The sequence below is a fragment of the Leptidea sinapis genome, chromosome 35, assembly GCF_905404315.1.
Source record: "Leptidea sinapis chromosome 35, ilLepSina1.1, whole genome shotgun sequence".
Classification (NCBI taxonomy): Eukaryota; Metazoa; Arthropoda; class Insecta; order Lepidoptera; family Pieridae; genus Leptidea; species Leptidea sinapis.
This window is the reverse complement of record NC_066299.1, coordinates 2,513,596-2,529,333: the sequence shown is the minus strand read 5'-3', so window position 1 is coordinate 2,529,333 and position 15,738 is coordinate 2,513,596. Positions and strand designations below refer to the sequence as shown.

The following is a 15,738-nucleotide window of genomic DNA, read 5'->3' as shown; positions in this document are numbered from 1 at the left end:
CTTTAAAATTTCAATAATAAAATTCAATTACAAAGTTTCAGTAAAAAAAAAATCTAAATAACGGCATATCCAAACTTAAAAAGGCTGGTCGTGTTTCAGGTGTTTTTAATCATATTGCTAAATTGTAAATAATAACCATGGTAAAGGTCAATATTATGAATAAATTATGTAGCATAACTAACTATTATGAATAAAATATGTAGCATAACTAAAATATGTAGCATAAGAAAGAATTTAATATTTAAATTTTAATAAATTTATCATCACATACATTTAAGTTTAATTTTCTATAATCAAAAGATTCTAATTTCCACCATTTCTTTCTTGATTTTTCTTTGGAACTAGTAGATTTGGACTTGACCATTTGCAATTATAGTTACTATAAAATTAACCAAGTTCCTTCAAGTAATTGTGTTTGTTGATCAGTGATTGATGTTATTATATACCGCGCTTTCAATAAAATATTAATACAGAATTTTAAATCTTTCAGTGCTTACCCCAGTCGTGGTATTTATCGATGGACACGCAGCTGGTTTTCATCAGCCCCGTTATAAGTTACTGGTTGCTCGGGACGAAGCTGAAAGCAATATGTGCACTCATTTTGGCATTGTCCTTAACTTTGTCAAGTGTCATTATTTCGAGTTATACAAATAACTATCCAGCAAATATTCTTAACCCTATGTAAGTTTATAATTTTTTTTTGTATGTACACCAAAATATATCAATGATTTTACTAGTACTAATACTAGGACTTACTGACCACAAATTCAACAAATATACATAAGCATCTATGGCAGAGAAGGTTTACTATAGTATAGTAAACCTTCAATAGATGATAATGATGCATAGGTTCTTGTCTGTTTCATCGCAGGCCACTTAAAATTGCATAATAATAATTAATATTATAATATTGACACACAATTACAACTATTATGACATAATATTAAATAATAATAATAATAATAATCATTTATTTCGGACACTATACATCCATAAGTATTAGTTATTAAGTTAGTAACAATTATTCTTAGACTAAGTTAGTAATGTTAGTGGTAGTGTTAGTAATTGTATGTTAGTTACAATTTTTCTTAAAAATTATGTTAGTAAGGTTAGTTATTTTCACAATAAGTTGCACCTAGCTAGAGGCGCATGCAAACCTATCCAATGCCTCAGCAGTGGGGAGTCCCACCTGCATGCCAACGCGCTTAGGATAGTGTTGGGGCTAGCCTGGAGCCTGTTCATTAATGATGCGCATCTTTTTCTAATGATCGCGTAAAAATCATCAACGCGCGCCTCCGCAAACATGCCGGATGCACTACAAAACCTAGGCAGCCCCATCACTACCCTAAACGCGTCATTATATTGCACTCGCAGCGCGTTGTATGCCCTCTGCGTATAGCCGGTCCAAAGGCTGCACGTGTAAAATGATTGGCAATAAGCCTTAAACAGAGTTATTTTTACTTGTTCACTGCAACGCGCAAACCTTCGGGCCAGCATATTACAGCGGACAGCCAACACCCTACGTTCCCTCTCTAAGTCTAGGATATCACTTAGGTTGTCGGAGACCCAGTGGCGAAGATATTTAAACTTCGTTACCATATTTAGTGGTGCGTTACACAACGATAGAGGTTCTTTATGTTCGTAAATTTTATTACCCGACTTAAATATCATTAATTCGCTTTTACTTGTGTTACATATTCTCAGCAGCTTTCTTAAATAGGCTAAGTTGTTATTTTAAATTTTTATTTTTAAAGTTAATTTAAATGATTGGCTGAAAGTTTCTTATTAGTTTTTTTCCCCATGTCGTAGGCCCTTTACGAACTGATTTAGCTTCATGACGTTTACCAAGTGTTGTTACAATATGTTATGTTATGGTGACTCACTATGCTAAAATAATATAGTAGATTTAACGAGTGCACAACACGAACCATTTTCGTCCGAGACCTAAAGCAGCCCGAGCCGAAGGCGAGTGCTAATATTAATGTCGAGGATAAAATGGTTTTGTGGACGAGTTATAAACTCTGCTTTTCATTTCGATTGCGAGGAAATAAAACAGTAGTATAACATAACATTTCTTTATTTAATATCCAAAGTAAAATTAGTACAGTTTTGAATACTGAAGGAAATTATTTTTCCCGGCATATTAACGGTATTTTTCAGAATTTGTGAAGATGAGATATTGTGAGAAGATGGCACTGACGACATTTACAAAACTATCGTAAACTTTCAGATATTTTTCCCGAGACTTTGGCGGTAATATCTGTTGCACTACTCTCTGTGCATTAATTTCCATAAGCGTATTAGGAGAGAGTGCTAAATCCTCTCCTTCACTGGACATTTTTAACAATTTTAGCAAATTTGAAGAAATTCAAAGACGAACGAAAAAACTTGACCTGTTTCCCGGCGCTTTTTTTTTTAAATCTTACGACATTGGTTTGGCTTGGGCTCCAGAACTATACAGCCTACTACTAAATTAATTTTGTAATATATATATATATATATTTTAATTGATTAAATAACCTACCGTATATTAAATTAAATTTTAATATATTTTATGTTTTAAGTAAGACATGAGGCAAATAAATTAAAGTAAATATTATAAAATAACAAATTCTATCTCTGAACTTTTTATTGTGTTTGGCTGTGTGGCTCATTTTCTTTGCCTTAATATAGATACATTTATGAGTATAAACGTTTATGCACTTGTGCACAAAAATCGATTTTGTGCAGCCTATATCGTGCACAAATAAGCAATTTCAGAGCATGAGAAGTGAAAAATATATTTCTATTTCTCTATATCTAGTACGGGCCGTATAATATACTCATCTAGATTGAGCCTAGTGAAACTCTCTAAGAAAAAAGCGATTCATTCGATTGTTTGAAACATGCAGTCATTGGCAGATTGACAGATAACGGCTATAATCTTTTAAAAAAGGAGATAGGCGAAATCCACTACGTTTTAAGAAACTGTTCGCTTTCAAACTTAGCCGGATGTAATTACTACTATTTCAAACTTAGGCAGTCCCGTCTCTTTTACGTAGTATAAAGTATTTACATCCAATTAGTTGTACCATTCGCAGACTGGGTATTACAATAACGGTAGCAATTAATATTTCAGAGCAGTTAGCACCTTCACATTCGTAATTTTTACTTGATTTTCAGGTACATTAGCCTGAGGTACGTGTGATAGAAGTAAACATTCGATGACATGTAGAGTTAGATAGTTAGTTCTTGTTATCCAAATGCTATATGAGATTTATTGAGTGTTCAATCTGTTCAGTTTTTTCTTTAGCCAATGCGACACAAATGTTTCGCCTCTACACGAGACCAATGGGATGAAATTTCCAAAGAATTATACCTTATTCAATTTTTTTTTATTGATCTTGCTATTTCATAGACAAAAAAGCAAAGTGAACAGAACCGTGCATAATGATGATGTCTTCCAGAATGATTTCAGCCTCGGAGATTGTTACCTGGATTTTCAAACATCGTTATTTAAGATTTAAGTTTTTTTAATGACCGCTTCAGTGACCCATATTGGTTTGTTATCCTCCTCCATAAAAAATAACAACTACATGATACAATACGGAAACACACACTCTGTGAGTAAGAGTGAGAGAGAGAGACTTATCTCATCCTCACACATAAACACAGATATAATATCATTGTTCATTGTTTATTGCTACAAAAGTTGCACCTTAACTTGGATAGTATCATATAATTATTTTAGTAATCTTATATTATTTAATTATCTATATATCTAAATATATTGAAAATGGTCTTTGTTTGAGGCTCAATCACGCCTAAACCACTAATCGTATCGACATGGAACTGCCACCATTCAATGCGAAATTTATCCTAGATGGTTTATGACTACTTATTTGTATTTTTAAAAAGATGAATAAAATTTAATTTATTTCTTTTTAAAATTCACCCAGCGAAGCGGGTGGGATAGTTATTAATTAAATTAAGTAACAGTAACTTGTTGAGGAATCGCTGACCCCGAAGATAAAGTTTTCACAAACTTCGGGGTCAGGCAGATTTAATTGATGCCATAACCTACTGTTAACTTATAGTTGTTGTGCATTTTGAATAAGTGATTCTATATTTTAGTTGATTGGTTTAATATATTTAAAGGCGGATGTCTGAATACAAAAAGTATTTTGAGGACTACTACATCAACACGGTGACGCGAGCGACTCCGTTCGTAGTGGGCATGACGTGTGGGTACATGATACGGACTCTGCGCATGCGCCCTGCCGACCACACATATACCGTGTCGAAGGTATGTCTACCGACTGCTGTACTTTGGCTCATTTGCATCATATTAGCTGTTACAGATAAGGTTTAAGTCAAAATTAACGTTAACAATAACGCTGACTTCAACATAACCTGTGGAATGTGTTGTGCAATGTGGGGTGCACCATCGTATTCCTTGGCATAGTTAAAGTGTTTATATCGAATATAAACTTGGTATTTCTCTACTCTACCTCCTGTCATAAGTTTCAAATAATGAAACTTTTGACAGAAGGTCGCTATTTAGCTATTTAACATTAACAATAGCTATATATAACGTTAACATTGGACGGTTACGGTTACACAGTTAAAGTATTGACGTCATCTAAAAATTGTCAAATGTGCAACACATTTGAAGTAATACTTCTTTAGGCGCGTTATGAAAAAATGATGAGTGTGAAATTTTAAGACGCGCGCGCATCACTGTATCACAAAGGTGAATTTGGTCCCTAAAACTTTCTGGCGTTTGCAACATTCATTTTTTTTTTTTGGTTTCTAAGTCCATTATTAGGACCGCCAAGGGTTCAAGCCCATACAGCTGTATTCTTTATTTAATAATTAATTGTCAAAGCCATCTTTGCAAGATTTTTACAATATTGTTCTTTCTACGATAATAGCACGATAACAAGTATAACTTCTTGCGTGCATATATAAGTACACACACACTTAATTTTGTTTAATCTGTACTTTAACATGTTTGTTATTGCTAAAGTAAGTTGATGCAACTCAGTTGAACTATATTTTAATATATTTGAATGATCTTATTAATGGGAGGGATCTCCTGATATAGCGGCCGCTCTACCTCTCTTGTTACAATAGTTCAATCACGCAAGTAATTTTGGGGGATGTACGTGCTTTTTTTTTTTTTTAATTTAGTAGATCGTATTGAAAACATGCTGTGTTTTAAAAATTTAAGGTAAAAATTTTTTAGCATTGAAAATTGATGATTTTATCTGGTTGATAAATTATAGTATATAATCATAAAACTTAGAATTAATTTCTTTTTAATATCCACTGAAATAGTAAATAATTGCGTCCGCAATTAAATGCTTTGCATTTATATCTCCATAAGGCGAAGAGTAAGCAGAAAACACGCAAACATGGTGTTTTTAGACAAGTTTTGTGGTGAAAGTATAGCATTTCGAGCTATGAACACTACTTAATCCTGTTACAAATATCCTTAAGTCTTATTTGTAGGTTGCTCATGCTTGCTGTTGGTTATAGTTAACACTGCCGAGCCTTTATGAACTACCACATTTCTTTGAAGTTAAACAAGTTTTTTGGCATGGCATGACGCAATTTTTTGGTACTTCTCTCAGAAAAGTTATTCTTATAGCTTGTACTTTTTTGTGTAGGTTCATTTACTCAGATTAGTAGTGAATAACGAGGATTGTAAGAATATAAACTGTTTTCCACGCAAGAATTTTGAAAATATTGGCTTTGATACATAGATGGCGGGCCGGCAGCTTATGTTTTTAATGAGTAATATTTTAAACATACACATACGTTGTCTCAAATTAATGGTTTCCCTCTGACAAAAACTGAAAATTATTAGTAATTATTGATAAAGTCTAAAAATTTAAAGAAGATAGAATAAAATTATTATATCATTATATTCACAGTACATGATGGGTTAGTGTCATTCTTAACGGTTTTTTATTTAATATGCTCTTAACAAAAAAACAAACGACTTCAAAAACACTATTCCAAAACAATAGATATAGTACGAGGGCTGCACTAAAAGTATCGGGAATGGAATATTTCCACTATTCCTGTCATATTAAAATCTTTTAAATTGAAAACTCCTTGGTTTTAGAAATCGAATACCATTTATTTATTTAAAAAAAGACTCTCGGTTTTGTCACAAGGTCTTTTCAAACTTGTTTAGTCGTTGAGAAAATGGAATTGACTCGAGAAAATTCTAGAGCGATGATTTATTATGACTTTAGAAGTGGTGAACACAAAAACAGTGTGTTGACCGGATGATTTCTGCATTTGGTGATGAAGCCCCATCCAAAACCACAATTTATCGCTGGTTTGTTGAATTTCAACTCAGTGATGATCCCCGTCAAGGTCGTCCAAAAACTGCAGTCAATCTTGCATGAACAATTTGGTGTAAAAAAGTTGTTTTCCCGATGGATACCGCATTTGTTCGGTGAAGAGCAAACTCAGTCGGTCAGAACTCTCGAAAGATTCCACGCAGGATCCTCAAATGCTGTATACAACATCGTTTCTGATGATGAATCCTGGATATACGCGTACGAGCCCGAAATAAAAAACCAGTCACGAGTTTGGGTGTTCGAAAATGAGTTAAAGCCAACAAAAATTGTTCGTTCACGGAGTGTTGCAAAAAAAATGGTGGCCACGTTTGTCTCCAAAACCGGCCATAAGTATAAGTAAATCATTATTAACATATACGTCAATTAAATGGAAACACTTATGATGGTAACACGTGATATTTAACTTAAATAAACGTAGAGTTATATAAAACAATAAATAACTTTATGTTACTATCACGACTTAGGCAAATGCATGGAACTTGTTAACTAAAATAAAATAAACATAAAAATTAAAACACACAAACTAAAATTATATCCTACATATTATAATTAGTATAACATACAATAAAGCGAAACTGATAAAAATTTCAAAAAACATAAATATGAAGCACGTAAAGACAAGCTAAGGCTCTAACAGGCGCAGAGTGTCTAAAACTAGGCGTCGAAAACTACACAGACTATTAGAAAAATATCTATACAGTTTTTGATATTTGCTAAGTCATTATATGAACGAGATAATCTATTAACTAGTGCATGCAGAATGGTATGCTACGAGGGGAGGTCAAAAAGTTCGCGGAATGACTGGGAAAAAAGATGAAATGATACATTATGTTATTTTTCCTTTTCAATATATTCCCCCTTAACACGAATACATTTTTGGGATCTGGCATATAACTTATTAATACCGTCGAAAAAATAGGTTTTGTCTTGGGCGTCAAAATACGCCGAAATCGCCGACTTGACTTCATCATCGTCTCTAAATTTTTTTCCACGCAGCTCTTTCTTCATCTTTGGGAATAAATAAAAATCGCTAGGGGCCAGGTCTGGACTGTAGGGTGGATGGCGTAGTTGTTCAAAACCGCATCGATGAATGGCAGCCGTCGCAACATGACTCGTGTGAACGGGCGCGTTGTCGTGCAAAAGGAGTACACCTTTTGTCAGTTTTCCTCTTCTTTTTTCTTTAATAGCTTCTTTTAATCGGTCCAATAGGGAAGCGTAGTACTCTCCCGTTATAGAAACACCACGTTCTTTATAATCGATCAAAAGAATACCTTCAGTATCCCAAAAAATAGTCGCCATGATCTTTCCGGCCGATTGCGACACTTTAAATTTTTTTGGGGGTGGTGTGCCTTTTTTGTGCCACTGCATCGACTCCTGCTTTGACTCAGGCTCATAGTGGTGAACCCAAGTTTCATCACCGGTTACAATTCGGGCCATAATTTCTTCCCTAACTTCTCCACAGCGGTCCAAATACTCGCGGGAACAGTTGACGCGCTCACGTTTTTGCAGCGGCGTGAGCATTCTCGGGACCCACCTTGAACACACTTTACTCATGCCAAGATGTTGATGAAGAATATTTAAAATTGTGGTTTCTGATACTCCAACTGATGCTGCAAGTTGTTTCTTCTTCAACCTTCCGTCTTCCAATACAAGTTTTTCAACTTTTTCAATGATTTCCGGCGTAGTGGCCTCAATGGGCCGTCCAGGTCGAGGATCATCTTCAATTGACTCCCTTCCTTGCTTGAAAAGGCCGTGCCATTTGTAAATCATGGTTTTACCAGGAGCAGAGTCTCCGTAAACAGCTAACATCTCTTGCAAAATAGTTTGAGGCGTTTTTCCTTGTTTGGTGAGGAACTTTACGACGGCGCGATGTTCAATTTTCTCCATAGTGGCTAGTTTGTTCCCGATTTACTTGTTCACTCGTTTGTAACTCGAAAGCTAATGACCCAATTAGGCTAGAAATTGGCATATATAGTAATTATGAGTTACTCAAGTAGCGGCTACCTGGAGGAGCGACCTCACCCCCGCCAACCCCGCCATTCCGCGAACTTTTTGACCGCCCCTCGTAGTATTTGTTTGCGAAAGGTCGTTTCTGAACTCCGTAAAGAGAACTGCAACCGCCGCATCATCCTCCATCACGACACGGGTGGTAGATTTTGACGTTCAATAAGTGATTATAAATCCTATTTTGAATAAAAATATTTGAATTTGAATTTGAATTTGACAATGCGAGTTCTCACACCGCGCACAGAACAAAAGAGTTTTTAGAGCAAGAAAACATAGAATTATTAGACCATCCGCCGTACAGCCCCGACCTAAGCCCTAATGATTTCTATACTTTCCCTAAAATAAAGAATAAATTGCGTGGTCCGAGATTTTCTTCACCTGAAGAAGCTGTGGACGACTACAAAACGGCCATTTTGGAGACCCCAACTTCCGAATGGAATGGTTGCTTCAATGATTGGTTCCATCGTATGGAAAAATGTGTCAAATTTCGCGGAGAATACTTCGAAAAGCAATAAATACATTTTTAAATAGTAATGTTGTGTCACTTCCTTGATTCCCGAAATTTTCAGTGCCACCCTCGTATGCACTAAATAGTATAAAAATAATTGCGTATTTTTATACAATCTAATTCAGTAAGTCGTTAAGGAGTTCCATTGATCATCATATTCGACTACGAAAATTACTTCACCGTAACCACGTTACGGTAAGTGATGTAAATATCCTAATAGCATAAAATAGATTCGGTCGAGTATCTTCAATTTGCTCCTAAGAATTGAAGAGTTCCGTTACTTTGTCATGGATTCCATAATCAGAACCCAAACAAACTTTCACCAAACTACCAGTGAAGTATATCCTTTCCAATATAAAAGAATTATCGAAATCCGTTAGCGCGATACTGAGTTATTCGTAAATATGTCGTTCACATACGTATAGCAAATGTAAGAGTTATGGTTTTCTTATGAATGCCACTATCAGATCTGAACCAAATTACACTGGAACCACAGGGGAAGCACCAGCTTTCAAATAAAAAAATAATTTTCAAAATCGGTCCACCCAGTCGAAAGTTTTAAGGTAACAAACTTAAAAAAACATACCAACGAATTGAGAACCTCCTCCTTCTTGGAAGTCGGTTAATGACTTCAAATAATTGTAGATCTGCGTTCCATTCATGTTCGATTAGTCGAATTGTCACTAGCAGTTAATTTGCAAAAATTTTAATGGTTTTCATTTTTATTTTGCACTATGTATACTCGTAAGTGCGGTTACACTATTCGAGTGTATTGAGGCTTCGAGGCTTTTTATTATCACTCGGAGACGTTGCTTTTTATCAAAGCGACCGCATTTAGACAACAATTATGTAATCAGCAACATTTTAAAAATCTACTTGCTAGGTGATGCCAGTGCGTGGGAAGAATCTGAATGAATACAAATATATATTTGTACTAGCTGAACCGACAGACGTTGTTCTGTCCATAATAAAAAAAAACTCTTGCGTAAAAAGCTGACCTCTACTCGTTGAAAAGAATATTCCTACCAAATTTCAAGTCTTTAGCTCTAATGGTTCCAGAGATATCGTGATGAGTGACTATATACGTGGAAATCTCTTATATATATCTATATACTGCAATCGTATCGAAACGCTGCTCGATTCAAATCAGTACTTCATAAACTTCTTCTTGTGCGTTGAAAATTATCTATAAGTTGCTATCTCTGAGGAAAACCTGGACGATTTCGTATTGCCAGCCGATCCGTTTTACGGGCTGCTACGCTTTGCTCTTGTGATTCATAACACGAAGACGATCCATACTAACACGATTCTTTTCACCTGCAATTTCTTGTTCTTCTTCAGTCCTTTCATTCGCAATATTTTGAATCCTAGTTGCATTACGTCTTTGTCGGGAATAATTTGATCGTCTTGGTCGTGACATTGCTAATGATAATATCGGCACAATAAGCTAATAGAAACTCGAAACAAACACACCAACCGGTCAACTTGAATAACATGACGGGCACTGTCAGTTGTATTTTATAACTCATGTAGCGTGAAACTAACAAAAAACTTTATTGAATTCTTTCTATTCTCGAGATGTCATCAAAATGTCAATCCATACAAAATGTATCAGAAAATAATTTTTTTTATAATAATATTTTTTCGTAATTTTTTTGATATTTTATGACTTATTATCCTATGTCCGTCTCCTGGCTCTAAGCTCCTCCTCACCAATTTTCAGCCATATCGATAAAGCCGTTCTTGAGTTATAAATAGTGTAACTAACACAACTTTCTTTTATATATATATAGAAGATATATTATATAAAAAAATGTATTTTAAGCTTATACAAAATGTCATAATACAGATCTAACAAAAACATCTATAACAAGAAATTTTAATAATGTCCGCTGTAAAAGTACTTTAATACCCACATACCGATGAATACCGATTCTTATTACAATAATAATTGTAACCGATGTACTGTTGTATACCGATACTTATAACAATAATAATTGTAACCGATCTTCTGTTGTGTACCGATACTTATAACAATAATGATTTTAACTGATGTACTGTTGTATACCGATACTTATAACAATAATAATTGTAACTGATATATTGTTGTATACCGATAGTTATAACAATAATAATTGTAACCGATGTACTGTTGCTTACCAATACTTATAACAATAATAATTGTAACCGATCTTCTGTTGTGTACCGATACTTATAACAATAATGATTTTAACTGATGTACTGTTGTATACCGATACTTATAACAATAATAATTGTAACTGATATATTGTTGTATACCGATAGTTATAACAATAATAATTGTAACCGATGTACTGTTGCTTACCAATACTTATAACAATAATAATTGTAACCGATCTTCTGTTGTGTACCGATACTTATAACAATAATGATTTTAACTGATGTACTGTTGTATACCGATACTTATAACAATAATAATTGTAACTGATATATTGTTGTATACCGATAGTTATAACAATAATAATTGTAACCGATGTACTGTTGCTTACCAATACTTATAACAATAATAATTGTAACCGATGTACTGTTGTATACCGATACTTATATATAGTCTTCAAGAACTTGTGGCTAATTTTATGAATATGTTTCAGCCCATCTTATTTTTACTATGGATATTGTCACTCACTTGTCTGTCGCTCAGCACCGTGATGTTGCATTTGGCAATGAGTTCAACACGAAACGACCAAAGTTTAGACAATTTTATAAACGCTTTTGTAAGACCCGCATGGGCAACCGCCGTCGGGTTCATTATCTTCGCCTGCTCTCAAGGATATGGAGGTGAGCCATTTTAATGAACATTGATTTAAGAGCGCCCTTCACTGAAGAAATTTAGTTCGGCGAGTCAACAATTCTTGAGCCTACCAATACCAATTCAATGCTTCATCTAGAGTTGAATTGCTATCAGATGGGTTTCACATAGTTGAGAAAAGTCGTATGATTATTCCATTACTAACATATTCTACATTTGTTAAATTATTTACATAATTATTGAATACTAACTGACCCGGCAGAATTCGTACTGCGTCAATCGATAAATTAAATACCTTAACTTTTGTATAAAATAACCGTAAAACAAATAAAAGGAATCTTTTTTATAAAAAACAAATAAAAAAAATGCTCGGTACGAATGAAATTTTATTATTATTTTCGATTCTCGATATTCCTTACAAAACAGAGTTTTCTTGAAATAGGTACTATTTATAAGGTTTCAATTTGATATCGATGAGACACACAGTTATGATACAGTCTGTTAATCAATTCAAAGCTTTCTGATAAACTTTTTATTTTGTTTTGTTTTGTTGGTGCGGTTAGGTTCAGAAATTTTATTTTTGGACAAAACTTAAGATTTACCAATGTATATAAAAATAATCTGATATATACTTAACAACGGTTCAGCTGAGAATGTTCATTCATTCATTTTAAACTATTATTTTAATTTGATTTCTGAACGTCGGGGGTCACATCAAAGAATAATCAAAATCTTTGTTTTTATTTAATTCCGAGCATTTTCGTCTTTATTAATCTTTTAAACCTTCTATGGACTTCCACAAATAATTCAAGAACAACATTAGCCAAATCGGTCCAGCCGTTCTCGAGTTTTAGCGAGACTAACGAACAGCAATTCATTTTTATATATATAAATTTTGACGAAGTAGGTACTTACGATTCTTGCAATACACATACTTTGAGTTAGCCTTAGTCTTTTTACACGCTTTTTATTAGCTTCACCTGTATGTATGTTTGTTTGTAACCGATTTTGACCCACTTTACACCGCCAGATTTCGTTCAAACTGCGTAAATTTCGAAGACCGACGACAATACATTAATTTGATAAAATTATTTCATTTGTTAATATGCAAAATAAGATTTTTGCCAATTTATATAATTTTCATCTATCGTCTATACGGCAGGAATTGAAGTTAATTCTTAATTTCAACCATTATCTTTAACCGATTATCTAATATAACCAAATTTTCGAATACCAAAGAGAATTTATAATTTAATAATGCTATTTGCATAGTTTTAAAAAAGCTAAAAATCACGCTTTTATTAATAAGCCAAAGTAAAAAGTAGGAAATATTTTCTAGTTTTTAGTTCGTTTTTCTTAAAAAATACTTGTTTTTTAATTTATTTTAATTGGGTAGGTACTATTTATTTTAAAAGGGTTTCGAAGGGAATTCTAAGAGCTTACAGCGTTTTTAATTGATAAATGGATATTTTCATTACGAATCACTATGAAACCATCACGGAATAGTGCTACCACTATTTAAGCCTTCGACTACGACTCATTCATGCATATGTTAGGAGTAGCTATCTTTCCCTACTTGGTAAACAATGAATTATTTGAAAATTATGATACAACGGTGGAATGTGATTTTTTTTCTTGCTCTTTCAGGTCTCATCAATAAGTTCCTCTCCCTGCCGTTGTGGAAGGTTCCTTCAAGGATATCCTACTCGGTATTCCTGATCCATTTTCCTGTGTTAATGACTGACATGAGTTCTGCTACAAAGTCTGTATATTTTAGTAACATTGCGATGGTATGTTGACACATTTTAATACATTATTACTATCGTAGCCTAATTTTAAATAAACAATCTTACTTAAGGCTGCTATCCAAAGAAATTGCAATAATAATTGAAACCATAAAAATAATTATATATCTGCAGAATATTAGAAGAAAATTCATTTTCTCATTGCATTTCTATTTTATACAGTGCGAAAAAAATATCACAAAAATACCCCAACTTTTACAGTTGGAGTCATACTAATAATTCAATCTATAAAAGTTGTACGAAAATCTATTAATTGTACACCAATGCTATTTAACACGCCATATTTTTGTTAGTTTTGTAAAGAAAATTGTATAATGTTTGCACGGACGAGTAAAAAAAGAAGGACTTCGCGCCGTGATATTAGCAAGTGAAGCACCTTTATGCTAGTGTGTGTGCGGTTACGGGGTATACCAGTTATACAATTTTTTCTCAATAATCATATATATATCTCATTCTCAATAACCATTAATACTTTTATACTATTGTTTTTACACTTTTTCAAGCACCACGGCATTTTTAAAATATTCTATTGCGACGCACTGATCTCTCACAGACGATGGCAAATCTCATAATGTCGGCCGATCGGCTTGTATTACTGTAAGTGTGTGCGTGTGTGGGCTATGTATTTACACGTTTACCGGCTTGTTTTGGTGCTTCACTGTTATGTAAGGTGACACGGAGTCCTTCTGTTTTTACTCGTCCGTGAATGTTTATAATAAATAAAAATGCTTCTAATTCTGAATTAAAACTATTGCGATATTGTGCGAGAGAGAGTAACCTAGCTCCGCTCGATACGTTTTAATTTTCAATTTTATATTCATAAAGTTATAATTATTAATTGTAATCATAATTAAATAAGAATTTTAAATTCTTTATAACTTACTTGGAAAGTTATCAAAATGACAATATTTTGTGTTGGATTTCATCTGCCAGATGTATCTCGTCCAACAATATCCCGCTACACTTCCACCCAGAGCAGTGCATATCCCACCGCACTTCCACCCAGAGTAGTGCGCGGCTAATTATTATATTTTTTCTTTGTATTCATTTATTTCAGTTGTACAAGAGCGTCGCCTATATCACAATATCCATAATACTGGGATTTATACTGACAGTTGTCATAGACGGACCGTTTTCAAGCTTACAAGGGCTTCTGTTTAAAGGTAACTGTTTTACTTCTCTTTTTATTACAAAAACAATAAAAGTAACCATAAGAAAAAGAAAGAAAGTTGTCTGACTCTTTAAAAAAAAGTTGACCGAACTAGCCGGGATTAATTACTATCATTCAAGCAGTTTTCAGTTTCCCAAATAATACCAAAGAGGATGTAAATACTACGTAATAAGGGGCAGGACTGCTTAAGTAAAAATTGAAATTTAATTTAGTAAAAAACATGCAGTGAGATTTGACATAAGTTTGAAATAGTAATTAGATCTTAATATATATAAATTACGTGACACGTTGTTTGTCCGCGATGGACTCCTAAACTAATGAACGGATTTAGTTGAGGATTACTTCATGGCGTGCAGTTTAGTCCAACTTGAGAGATAGGATAGTTTTTATTTAGATTTAGGACCCATAATTATTTATATTTCCAATATTTGTTTTGCATGGACATATTTTCTGTGAGAGAATTTATTGACGCATGGTTTGACAGTTCTGCTGTGAAACAATTTCATTATAACAACAGGGACCATATTTTACAAAATAATTCTTGATGTTATTAAATATTATTGACAATTCATAAAAAAAGAACAGTATTTTATTTATTATGTACAGAACAACGTCTGTCGAGTCAGCTAGTATACATCTACATATATTCCGGTTAAGTTTGAAACCGAACAGTTGCTTAAAACGTAGTCTATTTCGGTAGTCGATCTCCGTTCTTGACAAGATTATACCCGTCATCTGTCAATGAATTAATGACTGCGCGTTTCATATAATCGCTTTTTTCTTAGAGATTTTCGCTAGGCTGATGTAACTTATGGCTGCTCAAAGACCGGAAATTTCGGCATGTCCCAGCCGAAATGAAATGAATTGTAGCTAAACAAAACCAAATATACTGCCGTTTATATTCCATGGCTTCCCACATAATTAAAGAAGAGATTAAAAAATAGATTGAGTCAATTTTCTTTCCGACAATGTGCTTTTTATATCATTTTTTTGCACAATAAAATTGTTAGTTATATTCAATTTTATGCTTCATACGTTGATATTTTGATATATATATATATATATATATATATATATATTTTGGCTCTAGTGGCATGCAATAA

The 15,738-nt window shown here is 33.6% G+C and overlaps 2 protein-coding genes across 2 annotated transcripts in view; both read left to right on the top strand.

The window, feature by feature from the left end:
* Nucleotides 1–15,738, top strand: part of LOC126975304 (nose resistant to fluoxetine protein 6-like) — a 31,086-nt gene that overhangs the window by 14,574 nt on the left and 774 nt on the right. The window contains exons 8-12 of the mRNA XM_050823122.1: nucleotides 491–681; nucleotides 4,138–4,285; nucleotides 11,502–11,688; nucleotides 13,307–13,449; nucleotides 14,522–14,627. Coding sequence (XP_050679079.1) covers nucleotides 491–681; nucleotides 4,138–4,285; nucleotides 11,502–11,688; nucleotides 13,307–13,449; nucleotides 14,522–14,627 — 775 coding nt within the window. The remainder of the gene's footprint in view (nucleotides 1–490; nucleotides 682–4,137; nucleotides 4,286–11,501; nucleotides 11,689–13,306; nucleotides 13,450–14,521; nucleotides 14,628–15,738) is intronic.
* Nucleotides 1,624–15,738, top strand: part of LOC126975316 (putative inorganic phosphate cotransporter) — a 44,762-nt gene continuing 30,647 nt past the window's right edge. The window contains exon 1 of the mRNA XM_050823147.1: nucleotides 1,624–1,628. The gene's annotated coding sequence lies outside the window, so the exon portion shown is untranslated. The remainder of the gene's footprint in view (nucleotides 1,629–15,738) is intronic.